This window comes from Halichoeres trimaculatus, unplaced genomic scaffold, assembly GCF_033239565.1.
Source record: "Halichoeres trimaculatus isolate MK-OKI-2021-1 unplaced genomic scaffold, fHalTri1.1 fHalTri1_scaffold_22, whole genome shotgun sequence".
NCBI classification, from domain to species: Eukaryota; Metazoa; Chordata; class Actinopteri; order Labriformes; family Labridae; genus Halichoeres; species Halichoeres trimaculatus.
In genome coordinates this window covers 14673910-14700816 of record NW_027437200.1, presented here as the reverse complement: position 1 = coordinate 14700816, position 26907 = coordinate 14673910, and the positions used below count along the sequence as shown (strand labels likewise).

At 40.7% G+C, this 26907-nt stretch overlaps 1 protein-coding gene across 12 annotated transcripts in view; it reads left to right on the top strand.

The window, feature by feature from the left end:
• mpdz (multiple PDZ domain crumbs cell polarity complex component) overlaps positions 1 to 20926 on the top strand; it is a 60225-nt gene extending 39299 nt beyond the window's left edge. For 6 of the 12 annotated variants that reach the window (XM_074698923.1, XM_074698915.1, XM_074698921.1 and 3 more), the window contains 20 exons: positions 934 to 999; positions 1214 to 1285; positions 3814 to 3994; positions 4786 to 4982; positions 5073 to 5164; positions 6996 to 7074; positions 7410 to 7478; positions 8167 to 8262; positions 9650 to 9724; positions 9891 to 9984; positions 10124 to 10269; positions 10804 to 10887; positions 12878 to 13071; positions 14522 to 14669; positions 14751 to 14837; positions 14918 to 15256; positions 17304 to 17408; positions 17653 to 17747; positions 19229 to 19352; positions 19433 to 20926. In XM_074698923.1, the coding sequence (XP_074555024.1) occupies positions 934 to 999; positions 1214 to 1285; positions 3814 to 3994; positions 4786 to 4982; positions 5073 to 5164; positions 6996 to 7074; positions 7410 to 7478; positions 8167 to 8262; positions 9650 to 9724; positions 9891 to 9984; positions 10124 to 10269; positions 10804 to 10887; positions 12878 to 13071; positions 14522 to 14669; positions 14751 to 14837; positions 14918 to 15256; positions 17304 to 17408; positions 17653 to 17747; positions 19229 to 19352; positions 19433 to 19579 (2490 nt within the window). In that variant the 3' untranslated portion in view covers positions 19580 to 20926. The remainder of the gene's footprint in view (positions 1 to 933; positions 1000 to 1213; positions 1286 to 3813; positions 3995 to 4785; positions 4983 to 5072; positions 5165 to 6995; positions 7075 to 7409; positions 7479 to 8166; positions 8263 to 9649; positions 9725 to 9890; positions 9985 to 10123; positions 10270 to 10803; positions 10888 to 12877; positions 13072 to 14521; positions 14670 to 14750; positions 14838 to 14917; positions 15257 to 17303; positions 17409 to 17652; positions 17748 to 19228; positions 19353 to 19432) is intronic. The other 6 variants (XM_074698922.1, XM_074698917.1, XM_074698920.1 and 3 more) reach the window with 5 other exon arrangements.
• Positions 20927 to 26907: the final 5981 nt, after the last annotated feature.

Sequence of the window (26907 nt, the reverse complement as noted above, 5' to 3'; positions counted from 1 at the left end):
CGTATTAAATATTTGTCATGTTGTCTTGTCGGCTTGTTGGTCCCTTTTGTATGTTGCTTTTAGAAGCCGCCCCTGCCCTTTCTGAAGCTTAATAGCCACTGCGGGTCCAGCCTTCGCTGCACTAATCAAAACTACTTAGCCCCTGCCCTCCCTCAGGTTAGAAAGCTGCCTTTTGTCTGTGTCTGTCTGCTTGTGTGTGTTCTGCTGTCACCTTTACTCCTTCAAGTTTTTCAAGAAAGAAGAAGAAAAGAAGCCTGGACATGTTTCTGTGATTCTTTTTTTGTCCTTTAAACTTCTGGGCAGGCATTAAAGTAATTCTCCTTTACTTTCTGTGTTTGTTTTTTTGTTATCTATGCTTTTATTTATCGTTTACTTCTTTATGGGCTGTGCTTTAAGTGCTTTTTATTTCCTCCTGTCCCCAGCTTTGACAGACCAATTTCTTCCCATTATTCCTTCGAACACCGTCTCAAGCGGCTCACTGCCTGTGTAAAGAAAACAACTTGATTTGACAATCAGCACTCAACACAAATACAGTTATATGAGGAGCTATATTCTGCTGTATGTCCTCTCAGAATGCCAGACTGACTGGCTAAAGCTTGGGTAGACATTTTATGCTGGGTAAGCTTTAGCAACCAGCATGTTCTTATTTTGGCACTGGTGTCCCAGGCGATGAGCTGGAGCAAAGATTGATTTTTTTGTTTTTCCTTTGGTAGTTACATTTACAAACAGATGGCTTTTCATGATTACAGCATATGGTGCTTAAAGCTTGTTTTAATCCGTGCAAACACTTCAAACTTAGTGCAAACTTTTTTACATTTATGGTGTTTCCTTGTCTGCAATATGGCACAACATGCTGCACTATAATTCACTGTTTATTTAACTATTTGTACTCCATTCTTTAGTTGTTTACATTCATATCTGTCTTACACAAAGCAGTCATCAAACACAGACTCCAATGAGGAGAGAGCTGCAGCTATGACGAGGGACAACAAGGACAAGGTCAGTAATTCAAACTATTAACCAATCACTGGTTGATAAAAATGTTCTTTACAGCAAAAAAAAAACAACAGATTTTGGAGTGCATGATTAAGATTCAGTAACTAGATGTGTTCAACTTTTCATTTTAAGAAATGTTGCTTTGTTTAGTAGGTGTAGGTGTGTGTCTCAAATGTGTTGTCTCATAAAGTTGTCGCCCTTTGTTTCTTCTCTGTAGGAGGCTGACAGTCACAGTAGACTTGTCCTCCGCCTCTCCCCAACTAACCCTTTCACTCCTACCCCGTTTAAGGTTTGTGGGTCTCTGTGTTGTGTTTCCCTTTCTGTGTATGCATGTACAGCTTTGTTTATGCACTACAGTACAGTCCGGGCTGTGCGAAAAATGGCGATATTGAAACTTTGTTTTTGTGGCAGTATATAGGTTGTTCAGCTGGTCGCCTGGCTGCTTGAGCCGTAAGCAGCTCAAGCTAACGGTGGTAGAGTGAAATAGAAGGGAAGCTGAGAAATCAAAATGGTAAAAGAAAGAATCGTGGATTTGTTTTGTGGATTTTTCCACATGGACAGCTCTGTACAAATGCACAAGAAGGAGCTACATTGTGTTTGTACGCAGCTGCTCTGTATACTGCCTGCTGTGTGTGTCTCTGCTCTGCTCTCTGTCAGACCAGCAGCTACGCAGACTGTTTAAACTCACACATCTTGAAATACCTATGTCTCCTTAAATCTATTTGGCTTCTTAGGCTGTTTACACGACACCGGTTTTAGTGTGAAAGGCAAAAGTGTTGTTGTGTTTCAGCCTTGTTTATACGGAAATGGCGTCAGCCGACCTAAAACGCAAACTTTTGAAAAGGGCTTCCAGAGTGGGATTTTTCTGAAACACTACCAACACCGTTGCCATGTAAACAGTAAGCCGGCGTTTTCGGTGGAAACGCTGACGTCACACTCCGCTTTGCCCGAGCGCATACAACAGGACAACAGAACCAATTTTACCGTTCGCCACGAACTACCGTGTTGTGCTTGTGCCGCTCAATCTGCTTAATCTGATGACTCTCTTTCAACAAAATGGGCATCCTTACTTCGCTTCTGAACTTAGTATTCCCCAATACACCAGATGATCAGCCCATCTCTACTTCGGTGGAGATCTACATGAAGTGGCTTCTGGACAAGACAGTTATAGCGCCGACTGTAGGCCTGGCATGCTTACTACAGCGTTTTCAGTCCCTCGACTTTTCGGTGTCAACGCAGTCTCCCTTCTAGATATATGCTCAATCATAATCCACACTTTATAATCGGATTATCTGAGCCTATGTAGGCTATTTCGAAATGCTGCTTCATAACTTCTTTGTAGCTTCCAGCAGGACTGGATTGATTTACAGCACGTCTAGGTCTCTATGGCAACACCTCACCAGCTGACCAAGTTTAGTAGTGAGGAGAGAGATCTGTGTTTTTCTCCGATGAAAATGATTTCTGCGATTAATTTTGTGGTGATGGTGGACACAGGAGCCTAACTGTCAGACATAAAAAGGACAGAAGAGCAGAAGAAAGCTAATGGCTAAGAGGGCTTAACTGTTTGTGATAATGCTCATCCCAACCCACAGTCAGCAGTTATTCTGCAGTGGTCTGTTCAAACTTGAGAGTCTATCAATAAAATGAAGAGTGAGGTCATGTTAGCTCTGTATTAGCATCGTCTGTCAGCGCTACACATGGACGGCTACTAAACTACTGTATGAACTGACAGTTTGCTTGTTGTTACCTAGCCTAGGAATACGTTGTAGCACTGGGCTGGTATTAGCGCTACATATAGCATGCTACGGGCAAACGGTACAAACTTACATTAGTTTTTTGTCACACTTCAAACAACAGTGCTATGTAGCTGTTCTGATAAATACCTTACGTTTTGCGTCGTTTTAAAAAGTTGTCTTGAACAAAGAAAATTAGTTTAAAAAAAAGTCACAGTTTTACGACAGTGTGCTTGCGTCTCCAGGCCAGAAGGTGGCAAGGCAGTCCAATTAAATCAGATCCTCCCCTCATAGCATCTTTTGTATAGTTGAATTTGTACCTTTTGCAGAACATTGTGCATTTTGCACCATGTCTGTATTTTAAGATATTCCTATTGTTGTTTTTGGTAGATTTTGATTTCAAGTAGTTAATATTTTTGGTCCTGACAGCCCATTGTTCTAATTAATTAGAAGAGAAAGTTATGCGTAGCTCCACCTTGTGACGTGTATTGTAGTGTGTGTTTCCTAACAAGCTGTACATACATACACCAGTATGTGGCCTAACAACACCTTTGTCTCTCTGATTTTTTACAAATCAGAACTTTCTTTTTTTTCCTTTTCCTCTGATGAAGCAACAGAATCACTATAATGTTCGTCAGTTTGAGTTTGTTGGAGTATTTTCCTTTAAGACTGATGTTATCTCAAAGGGACAATATGATCTGTTGCTCTCGGGCTCTCTGTAAGTGTAGATATTCATTTCTGACAAGTGAGTTTTAATTTAAGTACTAATTTAATTTTAAGTAATTACATGGGCAATAATTGAGTGATTAAACCCTGTAATTATTCCAATGTAACTTAAGGCAGTAGCTTAAATAGGCTGATCAGGCTGTTAATGATTCTCTCTCTCTGAGCCGAACATGTACAGCTCAATCTGATGAAGCTCTTCATGTAGACCAAAACTGAAGCTCCTCTGAATTACACCAACGGCTCTCAGAGTTCCTAATTTTACAATAACTCAACATCAAGTTGATTCACCTCATATAAAAAAAGGAGCCTGAACTTTTACTCATAAACTTTTCTCTGAACTCCTTCTGTGGCGTGACAGCTGGTGAAGCGTGAAGCAGCGAAGGCGGCTCCAACCAGCGTCATCCTCCCCCTGCCAGTGGTGCCCCATGTGGGAGAGACCGATACGGACACGCTGACAGAGATTCCTGGCAGGCCTGCTGAGGCAGAGGAAGAGAAGGAGGTGGAGGAGGAGGTGGAGGATGAGTTTGGATACAGCTGGAGTGAGTTTGCTTTTGTTGTCCGAGCTGATATTCTTTTGAAGAAGTGGCAAAAATGAGTGGTGTAAATTTCAGAGAGATTTAGTCATTAAAAATTAGATTTATGGCACCATTCAGTAAATGTATGTGCTCCATGTGACATGTTTCACTGCCTACCTGCCACAAGAGGTCCCCCAAGTTCCATATTAGTCTGCTCATAAATCCATCCTCACCCTACTCTAAAGGATCCAGATACCTCTGAAGGACTCCATGTCCTAATTAAGCTATTAGCATGGTAAAGTCAACTCTAGGACGAACTTATCGCTTCAAGGAGAACGGTCAGTTTCATTCAGCTCAGGCAGCCAGCATAAAGGACAGACATCCAGCCTCCAAACACCTGGGACTGTGGTGAATGTGTGTGCGTGTGTGTTGGAGAGTGTGCCCGTCCTGTGGGGATAAGATTGATGAGGTTGGGCCCGGGGAGGTGAGTTGTGGAGATTAGTACAGGACTGATGGTTCAACAGTGGCAGGGAGCCCAGAACAACAGGAGCCCGTCGGTGTGAACAGCGGCTATCTTAACACACCAGAGACAGGAGGGACAGAGAAGGGACTGGAGGGAGAAGAGAGGGGAGAACAACGGAGACAAGACTGAGACAAAGAAACAGAAAGCGAGACTGAAAGAAAACTTTAGCAAAAGTTTGAGCTTTTTCTCTCGCGTGTCTGTGAGTCTGCAACAAAACCTGACACAAATATCATGTCAAACTTGGCACTTCTCCGGCGTATTGTCTGCTAACATCTGTCTGTCACACCTTCAGAGAACATAATCCAGCGCTACTGCAGCCTCCCAGGTGTCCTACACATGATCGAGCTGGAGAAAGGCAAGACAGGCCTGGGACTCAGCCTGGCAGGGAACAGGGACCGCTCACGCATGAGTGTGTTCGTGGTGGGAATAGACCCCAGTGGGGCGGCCGGCAGGGACGGACGGATGGTGGTGGGAGACGAGCTGCTGGAGGTGGGTAGATGTGGCTCTTTGAAGTTATGTCATCCAAAATTTAAATGTATCCGAAACACACTTTACAGTCTGTTGATCTGTTTTTTACAGATTAACGGACAAGTCCTGTATGGCCATAGTCACCAGAACGCCTCCTCCATCATCAAGAGCTCGCCATCCAAAGTCAAAATCATCTTTGTCAGGTACAGGAACACTTTCATCCTCCAATCAGAGCTTTGCAACACCATCAGCATTTAAAAATACTGACCTGAGAAAGCCTGGATCTGTTGCAGTTTCAAACAACATCCAATAGAGGGAGCTGTTGTATTTCAACTGAAAAAGCACATGCAGGGGAGGTTTTACAATTCATGACAAGAATTAAACTACAGAATAATCATCATGCATACTGAAGATTTTACAATTTTTTTTACCTAAAATGATAATCTCATGTATGTTTTAAAGCTTTAATTCTGGCTTTAAAAATGGATTTGCCCTCCTCATTGTCCTAAATTGTTACTACTTGTGCAGTAAAAACCAGGCTTTGTTTGTTTATTTGAGAGAAAAGTGAGTGGGTACACCCTACATAAGAAAATAGCTGTCTAGTTAGTTTCTAATTGAAAAAAAGCAACTTGATATTTTATGGGTCGTGGAAAATCGAAAAGCTCAAGAAAAGCCAAACAAAAGGAGCATTTTAACGGTTTTGTGTTAGAATTTATGAGTAAACGTTAATTTGCTGAAAACTAAAATATTGTTAATGGGATAAACCCTAGACTGTATGTAAAATTGGACAGCATGACAGCCCCCACAAAAGTGAAGCCAAAACATATGTAGCTCCTCCTACTGACCTGGCACAGTAAAAGTCATAAAACCGCTTCTTCTTTGTTAACAGTTAGGACATGGGTAGATTTTTGAATACAAGATACAACTCTGATAGATTTTACTTTGTTTTAAAATGTTATAATCGATTATATACTCACTCAATTTATGACTAACCTTGAAAAGGGGATGGGTTTCATTTAAATTCTACCAAAACCCTGTTTCCACCAAGCAGTCCAGTTAAGGTCAGTACGGTTTGGTACAGGTTGGTTCAGTTAAGCTTGGTCCTTTTGGCATTTCCACAGCCAACCGTGCCCCCTGGTGGTAGGCCGGGTGTAAGCTTGATGCCTAGCAGCATTAGTAACGCATGACGCCAAAGCAGCACGACACAGTGTACCCAGCCAATAAATCCAACGAAGAAGAAAAAAGGACACAGTAAACAAAGAGCAACGATAGAAGACATCTAGCATTTTGTTCTCTTTGTGATTGGCATGTGGCTCTTTGATACAAAGTGCAATCAAGCTCACCGCTTGGTGGAAATGGGGCTTAAGGCTGTTGTCATTAAGCAAAGTTGCAAGTTCAATCCAAATAGTTTTTCACAATTTACCAAAAAATCCACTCTTTTTTATTTTATTTTTATTTCTTTTGGCTCTTTTTTTATACCTGTGTGCTTAGAAAAATGGGAAGCTTCATCACGCTTGAGGTGGCCATGTTCATCCAACATTTTCCAGATGAATAAAACTTTTGCTATTTGTGCCTGTAACTCAGTCAATTCACGCCCTTAGCAACAGACAACAGGAGCTTAAGTCTACTCGTGTCTTTACATTGATGTTTCATGTATTTCACTTATGCAACAGATGATACAGATTTGGCTCCATATGAACAAGAAGTCAGCACTTAATGCAGGAAGGATTTTGGCTTCACTTTAGGGAGATGGAGACACTGTCCATCAGTTTATACAGTCAGTTTATACAAACTGTACACAGCCATAATTCAGTTTTCAGCTGCTGAAATATCAACACAGAGTCACACACGTATGACCTTTGACCCTCCTCCAAACAGTCCTTGACAAGCTGACACTACTTAACCTTCGACTTCACTTGCATCCCTTTCCTGACCCCCCCCTGAAGAGACTGTGATCAACACCTGTAAATCACAGTTTCACTGTCATGAAGTGGAGGAGCAGCCATTAACGTGAGTTATGACTCTCTGGAACAGGAGCACTGAGGCGCTGAACCAGATGGCTGTGGGACCGGTGAGAGAGCACGAGGGAGACACAGCGGAGCCCCACACAGAGGTAGGAACGTGTTTGTGGCCACACAGGTACACAAATATGCACAGAGACGACGACAGACAAAAAAAGTTGATTTCAAAAGCTGATCCTGCAACACAGGTGTTGGAGAGAGTGAAGTGAAATCAGTGGTTTTAAAACTTCTTTAAGTGCCAGGTTTTACCCTTAATTTTAACCAGAAAGTCTCTGTGTGGTCCTAGAGGTCGCAACCCTCCAAGCATGACTCCTATGACTACCCAAAACCACAAACAGTGCAGTAGAAGCCCAAACACTCATCACTGTCCTCCTACCACACAACACTCTCAGCCATTCACTTCTTACTGTACCAACTTCTCTTCCAGCTGGAAACAACGACAGCCAACGGCGACGCAGACACTTCAAAGCACGTGAATCACATCATAAAGCTGAAGGTGAGAGACACTGGCCCCCCCGAAGGAACAAAAAGGATTCTTTGAAATAGCAAAATAAAGATTATAATAGAGAAAGTTGGAAGCAGTGGAAGAATGAGGGAGTGTACACAAGAAGAGTCAATGGGGTGTGACAGAAAGAGACAGGGAGCACACAGGAGCACTGGAGTCTGAAAGACAGACAGGAAGCAGACGAGAGTCAAATAAAAGGTCAAAAGGATATAAAAAGGCCAGTGAATGGGAGATGAGCAGGGACATAAAGGTTCAATGCAACAAATAACACAAAGAAGAGATTTTTACCTCCTGTGGTTTCCACTTTATACACATTCAGTTTTTTCAGTAATGTTTGCTCAGATTTAATGAATAAAAACATCACATTTGTGAAACCTCAAGAGTGAGAGCTTTACAGAAAAAATAGGGCCACATTGTAACTGTTGATGAAAAACAGGTTTCCCCTGTTTTTTTGTTGCAATAGAGCCAGATAAATTTATTTACACCTGATTCATTAATTCTTCTTGGGGGACAAAGGTGGATAACTGCAGACAGCAATGATTGTTTTGGTTTTAGCTGTTGCAGATCTGTTATTTAGTGTCTGTGAGAGCTATATGCGTCAGCCTGAATGTTTTTGCACCACATTGTGGCTTACTTTTAATCCTTGTTGAATTATGTATGCTGTTGTCCCTATCAACAGGATGAAGGAGGACATGGCATCACCTTCACTGAGGGAAACACAGACGCTGGAGTCGAGATTCAGAGTTTATGTGAAATGGAAGGACACGCCAGCGAGGTATGAAGTCCTGCAAAGGAGATCATTCTGATCAGGGGTGCACAAGCAATGATCCTGTGCAAAGGGGGAAAATGAGCGTACCGTGACATCACGTTTTTGCCCACACAACAGCACTAAACTACTGAGAAAATGGTAAAGCTGTGATACAATTGGCTAAGTAGTTACATTGCATCAGATTCAAAGTAACACATTGGTGGTTGACATTAAATTTGAAGGTTTTGTGTTTTCTTTAAACCATAACAGAGAACAGGCTGAAACTTTCAATGTTTTTGACATTTACTGAGATTCAGATCAATAACTGAAGAGTTTTGAGGGTTTGTTAGAATCCATTTACACACAATTTGGGGGCATTATTTTGTACCAGAATGAAAATTGAAATAAGTGCAGCAATCGTCTCAAAGTTGCAGGTTGCTCAGTTCTGGTTATTATTATTCTTCAAGCAAAATATGAAGGATGTAGCATTTTGCATTCTTGAGATTTCTTTTTTAGCATAACCCTAGTTTTGAATCACCTCAAACTAGGTATGTTGAGTATTTTGGGTGTGGCTCCTCAGGAATTTAAGGTATTCAACTACAAATCCAAATTTGAAAACTTCAAACGATATAAGACAAGTTTTGTACAACAAAGATCATTTTTCGATGTTACTTTTGCATATCTAATCACCTTAACCTTATTTTACCAAATGTGCCATATTTGATCTATAAGTTTCAAAGACATCTGTCTCATCATCATGATAAATGATATACTTAAAACCTGTTAAAAATGTGAAAAAAAATGTTCTACCTCCTTGAGGATTATCATTCCAATATAGGCAGCTAAAGTTGTTTTTACAGCCCTTTTTAAAATGCCTGCTGTTTTTTAGAAAATAAATAATTTATTTATAATAAATAATAATAATAATAAATATTTTTAAAAAAAGGGTTAATAAACATCTCAGTTCCAAAATAAACAACAATTTTCCAGCTATTTTTGACAGGTCAGTTAACTAGGGGTGCACTGATCACAGTTTTCTGGCTGATCACTGATTACCAATCTTTAAAAAGCCTGACCTGCTGATAACGATTTGGGCAGATACCAATTTTTACTTTTTATTTTTTATAACTGACAGCAAAAACCTTCAATTTTCCAATCTTATTTTATTGAAGAAAAAACTGAAACAGCCAATAAAGAGTTTTGGGTCTCAGTGCAAAAAGCGAAAATGGCTGGCTGTCAGACCTTAGTGGAGGTATATAAAATCAGTGTCATATGTAAGGATGGGGAGGTCACCAATTTCTGATCTTTGATCACCGAATTCAGGTTAGCTTTAACTTGTATGTATAAGATAAAATGACTTGCATATGGGACTTAAAGGGCTCATTTAATCCTGAGTGTGATCTGCGTCCTGCAGGAGGACCAAGTGAAACCAGGGGACAAACTCTTATCTGTGAACGGTGAATCAGTGTCCAGCTACAGTGTTGAAAAGGTACGCTAAACAAGCTGGATTATCAATCCATGATTATTGGAATTAAAATCAATAGGAATAGTGACAAGAAGGAGATTGAGTCTGATAAGTAGTTTCACTGTCTAAGGTCAGCTTTCTCCTGGGAAAGTCACATGGTCTTCAGAAGCTAACCTTCTCCTCTCCCTAGTCAACCTGCCAGGATGGTGACACCTCTAGCCTACCCAGCATGCCAAGCGCCACGGTGTGTACGCTGAGTCCACCAGAGGCAGAGGCAGCTATAAGTAAGTCTGCTTTAACAAAGCATGATATCATTCTGACTTGTTGTAGGATGAATTTTTCTGTTCCTCATGGCGTAGTCTCAAACTGTGTTTCCTCCATTTAGGACAGAAAAATTTAATAATTTCTAAATTTATTTTTCAGGTCTAAGTCGCTCTTCCACCCCTTCCACTTTGACCTGCGACCCAGCGACCTGTCCCATCATCCCTGGTTGTGAGACCACCATCGACATCTCCAAAGGCCGCACAGGCCTGGGCCTGAGCATCGTGGGAGGCTGTGACACCCTGCTGGTAGGAGAGTGAAGAAACACAGCTCCTAGGAATGACTTCTATTCGATACGTCTGATTTAAAACCTGATCTGAAAAAAAGGAGGTATCTGCACCTGTAGCTTACCACCAACTCTGCCACCCACTGAGAACCTTTAGCAGAGGTTTGAAATAGCCGTGGCAGCTCAGGAATGTAGGAAATAATGTTGTCACAGCCTTCCTCCACCTCCTCCTCTTTCTCTCCTCCCATCCATTCTGTCTGCTCAGTCAGGCTTGGTAGGGAGCTGCTCTTTGTCTGCTCCTCTGCCTCGGCCACAGCAGACAATATCCAGCCCAGGAATGTAACCTCTGAACCCAGAATGACACCCACACTGGAGCGCAGAGAAAACACAGTGGAAGCCAGAAAGATACATATGTTTAAAATAATGCATGTGGACACAGCATTTTTGCAATTAGTTGTGCTTTTTCCTCCCAATTTACCGTCTTTTAAAACAACTCTTATGTCATCTCCAGCTGTTCTTCTTCACCTTCTTCTCCTTTGTTTTCCTCTCACTCCAGGGGGCCATCATTATCCACGAAGTATACGAAGAAGGGGCAGCCTCCAAAGATGGCAGACTCTGGGCAGGAGACCAAATCCTGGAGGTGCGGTACATTGCGACGCGGTACAATGAGCATCACATATGACCTAGATCTAAAAGAGAGTCTGAGCGAGACGTAGCCGCCTGAGGAGTTAGTACAGAAAAGCTAAGCTAATCTAACTGAGCACTTAAAGCCCCAAACAACTTGTAGCTGTTAGCGAGACAATGAGGTGATTGTGCGTGAAAAAGAAAGAGCAAAGTAAACACGAGTGTGGATCCGGTTTGTATTACAACAAGAGACGAGTTAAGTATCCAGCTCAACTTGGATTTGCCCGGAGTTTGACCTCCTGCTTTGTCACCGAGGGAGGGCCGGGGTGTGGTAGCTCGATCCCTAAACCTGAATTGAAAAGCACACACTCACACACACACACACACACACACACCCTGATGACTTAATTGCCCTCTACTATTCCTTTCTGTCCCCGAGCCAAGCCGATGTGTTTAGAAAGAGAGGGTCAGAGAGGAGAAGTGAAAAGAGCGGTTTCCCAGTCCGCAGTCATGCTACTGGCTGGGAAAAGTCCTCTGTAGGTCCATGGCTGAAGCTAATGTGGTATTTCCCCTCTTTAATGTGGTTTAAAAATAAAAAGAGAGATGAACTTCAAAACCTTTAAGTGGCTGCTTATGCTTCTAGCAGACGCTTGTGGGAAAATATGACAAGGGATGAGGAACATCACTCTGTGATTTTTCAATTTCAGCATCAAATTAGCACATTGTTCACAGACTCTGCCCAAAAAGAAAGAAAAGGGAGCTGAGCCTCTTAGAAATTTTTGTGTTAATGCCATAATCTCTATTTATAGATTCCACCCAAAAGTCCAGTACAGATTTAGGTCTTGGGGGTGTTCTAGTTTCTGTTTGTAGTCCTCTTGTAGCCCAAGTAGTTTTAACCAGTCATGGATCCAATCACAAACTTCCAGCCTACAAAACCAAGCGCTCAGGCATGGTCAGTTTTGGCCATCTGTGCTGTGCCCAATGATCCTTCAGCTCTAAAGTCCAGTTTTTTTTACGAGTGTGATTGCAAGTGTAAACAGGACAGGACAGAAACTAACTAAAGTCGTAGACATGTTCTCTCTGTCTCATTTTGCGGACTGATGAGGCCACGCTTCCTGTAAACAGACGCTTCATGATGACTCAGGCGGGCCAAGCATCCGTCGTACTATTGTGTGATGAAATATCTGCAAAAGGGTGCTTGGCTCTGGTTCATATTGGAGTAGTGTTTTCCCTATCGGCCAGCGGGGTATGGAGTGGCGTAGGGGCAAACATACCTAGGTTCTTAAGGTGTATTCATACCTGGACTGTTTGGTCCACTTTAAACGGACCAGGATTTGTTTCCCACGCTGGTGCGGACTTTTCATGCAGGTGTCAATAGACACAAACAAACCCTGGTGCGGACCAAACAACCGGACCGAGACCCACTTTTTGAGGTGGTCTCGGTCCGCTTCCAAACGAACTCTGGTGCAGTTTGCGGTTCTCTGGTGCAGGTCTGAATACAAACCAAGGTCCATCCGAACCAATTACAGGACACATGCGCCTTTTGGGCCTATAAAGCCACCGTAACCTAACTGTCTTTAGTTCATACCTGATCCTCCGTCTTCTGTTTAGCCACGCTGTTGCTCGCATGTTGTGGGTCAGGACACGCAGGGCATAGCGTCTCCTTGCTGCGCGCATTCGTCTTCACTGTTCCAAAATTTGAAACGGTGTTGTTAAGCCTGCTTTGAAGGAGCTGCTCTTGAAACTGAAAATGATTTTGCAGCTCTAATAAGAGCACAAACACACATGTTTACCTCCATTTCCAGGTCTGTACTCTGATGTGATGGAGCAGAAAAAAGAAGAGGAATATTTTGCTTAACTTGTCTGATTACTCAGTCACTTCTTGATTGTGACTTACACGTTAAACAATTGAAGCACAGAGAATTTTTGTCATCTTTTTTCGTAACTCCATGCATTGCTTTATTAAAAGCTGTATTTCTGCATATTCACCTTTTCTCTCACCGCAGGTAAATGGCATCGACCTGCGTGCAGCCACTCACGACGAAGCAATCAACGTGCTGCGCCAGACTCCACAGAGAGTGCGTCTGACCGTCTACAGGGACGAGGCTCAGTACAAGGAGGAGGACCTGTGGGACTCTTTCACTGTGGAGCTCCACAAGAAGCCTGGACAGGGCCTGGGCCTGAGTATAGTGGGGAGGAGGTGAGAAATATGGACAATTACCATGTTAGAAACGCTAAGAGACTGTTTGCACGTTTTTGCACATCAGTACCAAGCTACAGATTACAGTCATGATCCCAAACTTGACAGCTAATTTGGTCGGACTTGCATTAATTTTCTTTTTCTGCACAGGTCTCGGCAGCACAGGTAATTATTATCAGGCCTGTATAGTTTTATAGAAACTAGCATGTAGAAAGTTAAAGAACTGTTTAAGAATCCTTTAAAATACTGACAGGATTAAAACATAGCTTTTAGATTTGTCATCTTTAGACTGCTTGCTCTGAAACCCTAGAATAAATCAGTTTGGTCAAAATTATATTATTTCTGCAGAACAATTTAAAAATCTTAGTTCTGTCACAGCTAGACTGCTAAAATGTTAAATTTTGAAGAAATTAGAACCTGAGAAAATAGAGTAGTTTGTTTTAATAAATACTTTAAACTTCTGAAAACATCAAATCAACTCAGGCTTTGAGGGAAAAGGTCACACGCTGACAGTCTGTTGCTTTCAGGTGTGATTGATCTCACCCCCAGGAAAACACGCAGGAATGTCTAATACAGACCATACATGCGTATTTACAGCTCTTCCAGTGTGTGTGTGTGTTTAATGCAGCTGTAAATCTCTGCCCCTGTCCGAGCAGTTTTTCGACACACAAGGAAAAAAGCAAGAAAAGTGCTCAGCAGGATGGAAAAGGCAGCATCGTAAGAGACAATCTAAAGGCTTGGTCTAAAATGGAAAGTGCAAGCTAGCAGTTAGTGGTGGAGCGGTGACAGCCAAGTGTCTCTGGCACTGGGGGATGGAGTGGGATGGAGTGGGATAGAGTTGCGCTGCTTCACAGCTTCTGCTTGTGTTCGTTTTATCTACGTGGAGATTGGCACTCGGGATACAGAAAGTCCTCAGAGGGGATGTGCTTTTGGATAACAGATACAGGCAGAGGACGCTTCACTGTCGTCCCTGTAGTTTACTTAATTTCCCAGAGGACTGTGCTTAAAGAAGAAGCTCGGATCTTTTCACTCTGATAAGCTTTGCAGAAAAACAAGAATCTGAAGTTAGAAAACAGGAGGAAGTCACTGCAGCTGACTCTTGTTGATTCACATCACCTTGGTCCTAAAGCGTGTCCTCTGTGTGCTCAACAGAGCGAAGAAAAAGATGTTAAAAAAAAAAGATGGAAAAGACATTCATCGAGGTCACTTCTGGGGGGTAAACACACTCTTTTGCAATTAAATATTCCATCAAACCAGCTGTTCGACTGCCACTTTCCAACGAGCATAAGCCACATTAATGCAGAGGTCCACTGGAAAGAGAGGAAACTGTATCCTCAATTTCATCTTCAGAAACAGAGTCAGCAGTTCGACAAAACTAAAGACGACTCTTACAGAAAGTTGTGCTCAACAGCTTAAAGATATTAACACGTTATCTCATCTTTGTGAACAGGAACGACACAGGGGTCTTTGTGTCTGATATCGTAAAAGGAGGTTTGGCAGACACTGATGGCAAACTGATGCAGGGCGACCAGATCCTGTCGGTCAACGGGGAGGACGTCAGATCAACAACTCAGGAAGCAGTGGCTGCTCTGCTCAAAGTAACTCTTTAACCAAATGTGTAGTTAATGAATGAAACTATACAGGAGATGTTTCAAAAACAGTGTTTTTTTGTGTTGCAGTGCTGCGTCGGGCCTATAAAAATGGAAATTGGAAGGTTTAAAGCAGGTCCATTCCACTCTGAAAGACGACTGTCCCAAAATAGTCTGGTACTATATTTTCTTTCTTCTTCTTAAGTAAAAAAATCTCTCTTAAATATTTATTAAAGAGGACTTCATGCCTTTTTCAGATGGGTGAATCAGGCAGCTCCAAGCTGGCCTCCCTGTCCTGTTCTGACCCTGGAAACCTCGCCAGCGACGCTGACAAAATAAGTAAGAGCCCAGATTCGAAGCATCCATGTGTTGAAAGCAGCTGTAAACTGCAGACATCATATCCTTTCCTCACATTTGTTGTGTATTTTTCAGCTGCAGAGCATCAGGACACCCGTACAGTCGAGTTCACCAAAGGTCCCAATGAGTCTCTTGGTATCAGTATAGCAGGCGGCGTCGGCAGCCCTCTGGGGGACATACCAATCTTCATCGCCATGATGAATCCAGTGGGCGTGGCTGCTCAGACCCAGAAACTCAAGGTACGAGAGACACGTCACCCTTTGAGATACCTTTAAGATGATGTGAGGTACTTCACATTAGTTGAGGATACAACAAACAAATGGGGGGAAAAATTAGCAAGTGGAAATTTTGCAGTCATGATGCACCCTGGTGTTTTCCACTCATAGACAACATCTGGGTAGACAGATTTTGATCATTTTACCTCTTTACCAACAAAAGTCTTCAATTCTGTTAACCAGTTTTCTATTTCTATTAACAATCACATAAAGTTGTTTCAAAGTTTGATATCAAAAGTGGAACTTAAAGAGGAAGTATCATGCTTTTTTAAGTTCATACTGTTCCTCTGGGTTTACTTTTTTACTCAAAAAACAACAGCAAAAAAACTGAATCCCTTTTTTCCTCTCACTGGTGGTTTAAGCCACGTTTCCACCAAGCAGTTCCTGTTTGCCTTTCCACAGCCAACCATGCCCCCTCATGGTAGGGGGCGTGTAAGCAGGATGCCGATAGCTGCATCAGTTATCAAAGGCCATAGCAGCACGACACAGCGTACCCCGCTAATAAAACCAATGAAGAAGAAAAATGCAACACAGTAAAGAAAAAGCAAATATGAAAAGCATCTAGCAATTCGCCGTCTTTGTTATTGGCATGTGGCATTTTGATACAAAGTGCAATCAAGGTTTGTTTTTTGGGGGGTCTGTCCCTGGATTAGTCAGTGGAAACGCCATAAAATGAGACAAACCGAACTGAACCGCTTGGTAGACACAGGGCTTTAGACAAGCCTTATTTCAGCCTCTGTCTAAAATGCTTTGGTTTAGCTGCTGTGTCTTTAAGGCTCCCCACTCTACAAACCCCCTGGCCTCTGATTGGCCAGCCACCTGGATAGGCCCTAGTGTGTTATAAACCAATTTATCTTAATGTGATGATCTCATAATTTTAACAACTATCATGAAGGCCTCGTGCTTTTTTTTTCTTTTCAAACCAAGCTTTATGAGCAGAACAAAAAGATAAAGGGATCTCTAACCCTAACCCTACAACATATGAATATGCAGCTGTTTTAAACTCTGGCCACATTTAGGATGACCATCCAGAAATCTTATTTTATATCTGTGTTAAATATGGGAAAGCAGAATAGATGAAAAATACTCTATCTCGTCATTATATGTCTGACAGATGCAGCGTGAACAGCAAACGCCTGTTGCTACAAGACTCTTCCTGACATCTGACGTGGACTTTTAGAACACCGTGTTACACCCTGAGTAAAAACATGAACCCAACATTATGAATCACACTGTGAGTGGGAGGCATCATCACATCCTTCGTCAACGTGCACAGCAGTAATTCTTGTGCGCAATTCAATGTGAATCCCAAATTCTCAGAGTGATGTCTTTCCCACTCACTTTGTGAATCTCAAGTCCTCCCAAAGGTCAAGAGCCTGCAGCCTTTCACTGTGACCTTCACGGCCTAATGACAATAGTATCTGTGTTACGCACACTGGAGGAGGACAACAGCCAATGCCAGTGTGGATAATAAATCTCCCACTCCTGCATTCAGATCAGTGAGCAGACAGAAGGGCTCATTGAAAAGAACAGGGCTGGATCTTGAATCGTATATTCATGCTGCTTCATCATTTCAGACAGAATGGGAGATGAGAACTCAACATAATTGAATTACTCAGCTGAGCACAGGCGTAGTTTTGCTTTTGTGTGGTGTGGAGCTTTAAAGCTTCTGTCAGTATTAGCTAGTGTCTCATATCCTGTTATCACGCTGAGCTCTCCTCACTTTGAAGCAGGAGCATAAGACTGATAGAAACAGCAGCTCTGTGAATTTAAAAAGAGCTCCTGCTGTGCTGCTTCATATTCAAACACTTTCAGAGGAAAAGAGAATATCAGTGTGTTCATTATTTAAAGTAGGTCACATGTTTCAAACCTGGAGCTGAAATGAGTTGCGCAAAGTCACCCCTGAGTCTCATCTGTGTCTGAAATTGCAAACTTCTTCGGAAATGTGAACGTTCCAAGTGGTTTTTCTTTCCTAATATCCCATCAAGTTGTATTTGACTCAATTTTCCAGATCGGGGATCGCATCGTCAGTATCTGTGGAACCTCTGCGGAAGGCATGACCCACTCACAGGCAGTCGCTCTGCTCAAAAACGCCACAGGCACAGTACAGCTTCAGGTCAACACACACACACACACACACACACGCCTGTTTTCTCACCTCTTCTGTTCTCATTAGATAACCCTGCAGACACAGTTAGATAATCTGCAATAAAAAATATTCTGCTCTTATCTGTGTGCAGACAGAGGAGTCGCACCGGCACACTTTGATGTTCTATTAAACTCAACGCCCTCATCCTGCTATCAGCTTTTAGCACGCCATAAAAATGTGCCCTTGTTTTCGTGCTTTGATGAACCTACAGGTAGTAGCAGGCGGTGACACCACAGTGACGGGCCCCTCTCAGGAGCAGGCAGCTGGAGCTCTCACACCAAGCTGCATCTTTCAGGACGACCTCGGGTATGAACTGTTTGTTACGTTGACGCTTCTTCCCCTCATCCGGCGTTGTATCAGTGTTCAGAGTTTTTGTAAGCTGATATCTACCGTTTTTTCGCACGTTGTGAGTGAAATTTTCCAACACCTGAAAATATCAGCTATAATGTTAATTGAGAAAAATACATAATAAATAAAAAAATATAAAGTTCTGTATGTTCTTCCCTTAAAATAGATGTAAAAAAAATGAGAATTTAATGTAGAGAAACTTACTGAGTGACAGGAGGGACTTTCCATTTCCTCATACAATCACAGAATCAGGCGGGCATTGACACACTGTCTTTCAGCACATAATCAAATCAATATTAAATAAACTAATATCATTAAATAAATTTAATTTGTTTGGCTATACATTGAGTTTTATTTGTCTAATTGCTGGTAAATGCAAGTTAATGGACATGTATCATTTTTCAGAGCATGTGTGTGATAGTGGTTTAATCAGTTAGAGTTCAGGAATGTTAGCTGCCAAATTGTCAAATAAACAGAAAGCAACCAGAAACACTTATAGTATTAAAGGACAAAAGGACTGTGTAAAATTATTTTGAAAAAAAAAAAAAAAATTAAGATAACAATGTTTTGTTGTGCCTTAGGGGCTGTATAAAATTTATTTGTAGGAACCGTTAAAGAAAAAAGTACTGAAGAATACATAAGGGACTGTATGAAAATTATTTCCACAAACCATTTAAGAAAAACGTCATCACACTGTGTTTAAGGGACTGAGTGAAAAATGAAATGCTAATTCTTTTTGAAAAAGAAGAAACTGAATGGTATGCAAGGGACTGTATTAAAATCATTTGCAGCAATCATAGAAATCATTGAAGTAAGGGGTTACAAAGAGCCTCATTAAAACAATAAATTTCATAATTCTTCAGAACTGATGATAATACACAAGGGACTGTATGAAAATTTATTCATAAACCATTGAAGAAAAACAACAACGTCACACTGAGTCTAAGGGACTATGTAAAAATTAAATGCTGAACCTTTTTGAAAAAGAAGAAACTGAACTTTATGCAAGGGACTGTATGAAAATTATTTGCAGCTATCATAGCAATTATTGAAGTAAGGGGTAACAAGGGGCCTAATTAAAACAATAAATTTAATAATTCTACAGAACTGATAATATAATCAGTTACTTTAAAAAATATATACACTAATTGCACTTAATTCTTAGATTAAACAACTTTAATTTAAAATAGTAATATCGCACCAAATTGCCACGTGACACCTGAGAATATTATACTGCTTTTTTTTTTATATTACATTAAAATATTTAAGTTTTGTATTTGCTGATTAGTTCCTTAATATGGCTGTGAGCAGTATTTAATCACCATTATTTTTGGTTCCTGGACTAAAAAGTTTGGGAACTCCTGGTCTAAGGGGCTGTGTGTAAATTAAATTCAAGAACTATAAGTTTCCACGCAGTTTCTGTCTTCTTCTCCCATCAGGCCACCTCAGTATAAAACCATCACTCTTGACCGTGGACCTGACGGACTTGGTTTCAGTATTGTGGGAGGATACGGCAGTCCACACGGAGACTTGCCCATCTATGTGAAAACAGTGTTTGGAAAGGTAGGTGATAAATGAGCTACACCATTTGTAGGATCATCAAAGTGTGATATCAGTCCTATCTCTACCTTGCTTTTGCTCAGGGAGCGGCAGCAGAAGACGGCCGCCTGAAGAGAGGGGACCAGATAATGGCGGTTAACGGGCAGACTTTGGACGGCGTCACTCATGAAGAGGCCGTTGGCATCCTGAAAAGGACCAAAGGAACAGTCACTCTCACTGTTTTATCATAGAAACACACAGAAACAAGACTGTCACTACCTTTGTTACTCTCATCACACGTAGTCATTTCATATCAAGAACTCCTTAGCAGCACATGACACAGGTGTGACGTCAGATCTAGCTGAAGAACTCAAACCAGTGAAACACCTGTGAATACGAGCACACTGAAACACGAACTGTACACTGATAATCATGAAGAACCTGAATCTCAATGTAGCTTTAAACACTGTGATCCATGTAAGCCTACTGTAGGTAGATATTTGTACAGAATGTGTCATTTTAAAGAGCTTTTATCACTGAAACAATCACCCAAACTGCTCCTACAATAGTATGTAAAGAACTTTAAACCGTTAGCCTTGTGAAGTTTTATGAAGGTGTCCAGAGAGTCTCAAACAGGCTGTAAATAGTATTGAAAAGTGTTAAGACACATGGCTCCAGATACATTCCAAGGCTCTGGTGCAAAATGAAGGATTCATGACACTTTGCAACCCAAATATTTTCTGTGTTCTGTCCTGAATTTATGGCCCAGCGCTATTTTTTAGGAGTATTTACAACAGAAAGGGCCCGAAAGTTTCAGGAAAATCTCCACAGAGAGCAGCCTTTTAATCAAACGTTTTAACAGTATTTGGTCAACTAAAAGCAGAGACACCCTGCTGAACTAAGAGCACAAGCCAGCATGAAACCACATGAACACACTCTTGGGGGCAGTTAAGTCATTAGCAGGATTTAGCTAATGGCTTTATTAGCTGATAATAGCATTATTTGTCTCTTGCTCTGCACTGCTGTTGACAAGTTTTCCTGAAAGGCAAATGCTGCGGTAATTGATTTAAATCAATTTTATGATGAAGTTGTTTCAACAAAGAGGGGAAGAGAGCCTCTGTTAAGTGCTGACGTCCACAGAACTGATGGAACTACATAGCAGGTTAACATTCCCTGGATGGAAAGATGTGAATTCTTTGATGTGTTGGTCCTTAAAGTGAAGAACGTGTGTGTATGTGTGTGAGTATGACCTCTTCATTAAAGTATAGTGCTGCTAAAGCTGAAACATTAGGTATTATATCACAGTATTTGGATTTTAAAGTATTATGCTCACTACATGTGACTGTATAACTGGATTGAAAGCTCGTGTGGAATCTATCTCGTGTTTTTCATGAAGTGTTAAATGGTCAAATGTTTATAAAAATGGACCCAAGCCCATTTTGACCTCATTATTTGCCCAAAATAAAGTCATAGAGAGTAGTTTTTAAATCATTAGACACGTGTTGTGTGTCCTAGTTGTTTCAAAGAACTCCCCGTTCTCTAGAACTGTCAAAGCGGCAGTATTGAATTTATTCACACTGAATTAAATAAAAGTGACCTTTGGATTTCATCAATACTTGGTGCTTTTGTCTTTTGTCTATAGTGTGGTTTGAAAATCAGTTTAAATATACATCTACAAAAATATTGCATTAAAAACCCAGCAGAGTGACTATAGATTCAAAATAATAGAGTTATATAAAAAGATGATGATATATAATGATGGTAGTAGAAGTTAAGCATTATGAAATGCTGGGCGTCTCTCCAAGTGCACCAGCTGTTGGAGAATGTAACTGCTCCTTCCTGAACACTCGGGTTATTACCCAGTATACATCACATATAGCATACATCATCTAAATATGTTTTTTATACAGGAGATAAAAGCATGTGCTCTTGCTGGGGGTTCCATTTAAATGAATGGTGAAAGGGTGTAAATCAGAAGAAGATGACATGAAATGAGCAAGGATTTATAGTTATAAGACAACGGAGCCATGTGGAGCAGCACTTGAGTAGACTCTCTCTTGTCACTTGAGACTTAATAAAGCCAGGATAAAGAGACAGAGCACTCCATTAAATTATGGCATCCCATCTGTCTGTATGCTGACAAGCACAGCTGCTTAGCAACCAGTGGCGCTGTTTGTAGCAAGTCCTATTTGAAGGAGTCCACTCCTTGAGTCTGTTAACACCTCACATGGAGGGTATCAATTCATCAGAGGAGTCACAGAGCATTTCAGTTGAAAGTTATTGCTAATGAGGTCCGGTATGTTTACAACCACTGGGCTTTTACAGACACTGTGGTGCTTTTATAGGACAGAAACATTCTCAACTAGTGGGGTGATAGCTTCACTCCAAGGTCAAGAACTAACACTGTGTCCTGCAGCTGCTGCTAACTAAATCAAAAGCTAGCTTAACCGCAAATTGCTTGTTATTTTCTAATAGGGTAGAAAACACTGTGGCAAGCACCACTGGCTGCCTTAACTTAAAGTAAAGGCCAAACAAAGTTCCTTGCAATTGCTGCTAGCTAAAAAAAACTAAACCTTTAGCTAAGTTTCTAAACAAATGAATCACGAAAACCTTTCCCGCTATTTAGTCTAAGATGTTTTTATTTTTCATATGACAGTTATCAAAAAATGCTACCAGTTAATTAAGCTAGCCAATGACACACTAGCTACATCTTTCCTCAAGAACAAACATCTTCTTAGAAGTTAGCCTACCTCCTGCAATGTTCAAGGAGATGCTGGCTGATACCCATGCAGTAAAAGGGTCTACTACACTGTTTGGTGGCTCTTTTATCTTTATATGAAGACTCAACATGTTTCAAATCCTTATGCTAGCTTAACAACAAACGAGCAAAATCACAAGCTAGCTGTCTCCTACACTAAAACTGCTTAGTGATTAAAATTTTTGTGTCATGGTAGGGTTCCCTAAAGCCAACGTGCTGCTGAAAATGCTGAACACAACCAGTACATTGGTACTAATCAGCACTGCAAACTCCACATACAGATAGCCTGTAAAGAGTAAGTCATCTCCAGAAAAACTGTAAATTGTGGATTGAAAGAACTTGCCACTGTCAAACTACCCCTCTAGATTTGACAATACTTTCTGTACAGTTGGGTTACTACTTCACCTCAAGGTCATGACCCAACACAGCTGCATTTACTGCCCCTCAATCCTATGCTAGTTTAAACAAAAGCTAGTCAGTGCCTTCCCTAATGAGTTTTCCTCAAGCATCCGCTGCTAGGTTTGTAATCCATACTCAGGAGAATATAATAGTTGGGACTTTTTTAACAGATGTACCGAACAGTTGGGTGACTTCTTTACCCTGAGGTCAAAGATCTAACACAGTTCCTTGTGTCTGCTGTGAGCAAAACCACAAGCTAGCAACTGCCTGTACTTGACAGCTGAGCATCCCTGAGCACCTGTTGTTTTAATAGCCCCAGTGGATTAGCGACCACCTCCTCTTTGTCCAGGAGACGCTGCTTGGTTTACCTAAGGCTTGTTCAGACAGGCCTTTTTGATGTGATATCAGATGTTGCTACTGCGTCATGCTTGGTTCAAACGTGGGCAAATGGTGTAGAGTTTCAGCAACAATGGGGCCAAAGATAAATTACTTTACAGGACTAAATTATCAAGATGCCAGTCAGGATTTTCCCATGAACAAGACTTCTTTCATGACCTTGCATAACAAAGACACTGTTATGTCCTGTTGCGTACAAAATGTCAACTCCATAACCAAAGAGTGTGACCCTCAGCTTCAGACCATAGCCTGTGAAGTAAGCTTTGTTGCTTTCTGTTCAAACATTTCAGATCTCACTACCATCATGACTCATGCTAGCTTAAGAGGGTGAGCAAATAGAAACCTGAAGTTGATGATTGGACCGTGATGATTCAGCAGCCATGTCTACAGTAACGCCACTGTGCACTTTATTTGCACAATTTCTTTATAGGGCTGTTGACAGGGACATAATGGTGGGAACGTGTTGAGTGACACTTAAAGCAAGTCTTGTTTGGACTTGAAAGAGATAAGTTTCTTCAGGCTGAAGAAATTATCACAAGGGATGTCTTCTTGGGTAGTCATCCTCATTATGTGGTATTAGGAACTGTTTGTCCATGAATGTCTGTCAGTTTGTCAGAGTGCCTTCAAACAGCTGGTCTTATCAGTCAAATCTATCTGTAAAACCACTCGTTACCAATTTCCTCTACTTAGTGCAAGGTTTTCTTCAGACAAGTGTCTTGAACAGACTTGTGTATTTAACAGACAAGAAGGGGCCTGAAGGAAATTTTGTTGTCCTGCTTGACAAAAAGTCAACTAAAGTTCAAAGTCCTGCTTACGGCATGAGTGTAAGGAAAGCAATGTAATCGCTGTAAGATCTTGTACAGCAATTCATGGTTCCTCAATGAGTTCCTTGTATTTTTTCTTACATAACCAGTGGGCTAATGTTGTTTTTGCATCATCTACATATGAGAATCTTGAGAAATCAACAAAAATGCATGACTGATACCAACAATGAATGGCTGAGCCCCTCAGGTCCTTAGTTGGTACTGATAAAAACAGGTTTGACTCTGAGGTGGAAATCACTGCATGGACTCAAAAACAGTTTGTTGAGGAATTCACATATAAAACTATATCATACAAAGAAAAGTAGCTCCAAGGTGTGACAAATCCAAATTTATCAGTCTTTTTGTAAACCATAGATTTCCAAACTCACTGTTCTCTTAGTTCAGGGGTCTGCAAACTTTACTTTACTTTTATAGGAGCCATTTAGCCTCAGCTCAACTGGATTGACGACATTCAGGAGCCACAAAATCCACTTTATCTTCACAATAAAGACAAAAAAAAAAGTATAAAATCCTGAACTTAGTGATAATCTAGTGAAAATTGTCTGAACAAAATGTTTTTTGTGTTTATAAAATTGTAAATGTGATTACAAGGTTTGAAAAATTTGCAAAATTTGTTAAAAAAAAAAAAATTGCTGAAATTGGAAAAAAAATAAATTGTCAAAAATTGCAAAAGTTGCAAAAATTAAATTTGACAAATTTGCTTATTCTTTTAAAAAAGATTTTCTTTTTCTAAATTTGAAAGGAAATTAAAAAGAAATGAAGTTTAAAAAATTAGCTAAATCTTTTTTTTTTTTAAATGATGTTTTCTTATTTTGAAAAATGTCAAAACACTGATTTTTAAAAAATTTGCAAATTATTATTATTTTTTTAATTGAAAGCTTTATTCCAAGGGCTGGCTCATATTTAGTTCAACAAAATATTGATACAATTTTATTTAGTGTCTTTCGCCATCTATACCCTTTGTGAGAAAAATAAAAAATCTCTTTTTCAATATTTTTCAAGCTACAAGGAGCCACTGCAAGGGAGTCAAAGGGCCACATGAGGCTCCAGAGCCACAGGTTGAAGACCTTTGTCTTAGTTGAGAATTGAGGTATTTGGTCTAAATTGACCAGAGCTAGCTTCTTATCCCTCCATTGCTCCCTCTAACAAAGCATGTTGAGTTTCAACGGCCTTAATGGATCGACGCAGCACAGTTTAGCAAAGTAAGGTAGGTAGAATGTAAGTGTGAAAATTAGTGTTTTCAACTTTTTTGTTTTTATGATTTATGATATACTTTCAAAACAATATTTATTTACATTTTTCACAGCATTTAAACCTTTCTTTGGCGCTTAGGTTGTACATGCAAAAGTCGTTTTTGGGCAAAAAACCTGTCATTATACCATTTTTATTACCTGCTACTGTATGTAGTATGTCTTTAATGGGGAATTAGTATACAAGTCTTTTTATTTTCCAAGCTGTCAATCGTGTTGCTAAAAACCTGCCCCCTGGCTGTGGTGATAGGCACTGACAATTACAACAGAAAGAACAGAATTGTTGATGGAGGTCTTGTTTGCTCTTGTAGGCTATTAAGAGGTACTATGGTGAATTTCAGTCAGTCTCATAACTAGCTAAAAACTGCTAACTGTTGCTTTAACTGGGTTGTAAATCACAATGCGTCTGGTACCTAACTCTTACCAAGCATAACTAGCTTTATCGTTTTCATAGTGGGAGCAATTATTAGGAGAGTTATACTATCAATATAAATGATATAAACGATACTATACACTGTTGTGACAAGCTTTTTATAAGTATGTTTGCTTGTTGTCAAGCTAGCACAAGGATTGCTAGCACAAGGATTAGCCTTGCCCAAAAGCTCAGACTTAAAGAGCAGCCAGCAATGCTTGATAAAAAAAAAAAAAATTCTGGGAGCTTGTGATACAAGCTTCACTGAGGCATGTTCTGACTTGTTTGTGCTAAGAACCTGAGTATTTTTATAAGCACAAGCATTTATTTGTGTTTCTAACAAGGGTAAAATCATCCTACAGCCTGCCCTGACATATCAAACAGTCTTAAAGAACATTTGTAGCTTTGAGCAGACATGCTTAGTTTAACAACACACTTCATCTCCTGAGTACCTGATCCACCTTGTGAACTCTGTTTTCTGACATCTCCTTTACATGGTGACTCTTTTTGTTTTGAGTAACACAGGGACTTGAAAGGTCAATTTCCCCAGCTTGAACTAACAGTAGCACGCTCTCCATACACAAACCATCACACATGATTAAATTTCCACTGTGGCCGTGGTGTTGAATTGCTGCGAGCTGAACACACAGCTCCTTCCCTTCATCAACTTTTAAGAGACTCCAAACAGTCTCTGAGGCAGTCATTTGACCTTCTCTGTCAGTGACTGTCGCCTGCAGCCTTTACTTAGCTGTCAGAAAGATTAGCACATCAGAGGTGTGTACAATCCCCCGCATTGTTTGACTCAGCATACATTAGTTGCTCTTTAACAGTCCTTGCTCTTTACACAAAGGGGTTAACTGGAGACAAATTGGATGGGGGTTACTGGTGACAACAGAAACTATCCACTGAAGACAAACAATCTTGCAAACTTTTTGTATGTTGCTAATCAGTACTATTAAATGACTATTAGACATCGGAATGTCACAGCTAACGCAAGAGTGCTGTTTTTACAAGATGAGTCTGTGTGATTAACCTAACTGAAGTGATGATTAATGATAAGCATAGAAAATGAGACTGAACCTCGAGGGGAAATGCTAGTGAAGACTGATAAACAAGTCTTACAACTCAAAGCGGGAATAAGGAATTAACGCAGACTGAATCAAGGACAAACCTTCGCATGACAAATCTCACCCAGCCCATGCTTATGTGGCGTTTTCGTTTGTTTACTGCAGCTTCACGTGTCATTTCCAGGTCAAAAAAAGATATACACTGTCCTCCTGTATTTAGATGGTAGCAATTATATTTTTCAGAGTAAACACTGAAGATACAAACAAACACATACTTTCCTTCCTCCCCACAACCCGAAATTACGCTCGAGTCATACTTTGCAGCCAGGAAACTGGATGTTTTCATGATTTACAGTTGGGGTTTTTCTTTATTACAAGGAAAGCCAGAGCTCAGCACAAAGTCTAGTGCTCCCCTCGTTTAAAGCAAAGCTGGGAGCAAACCAAAGGAGCGATGACATCATCCAAGGTCGGAT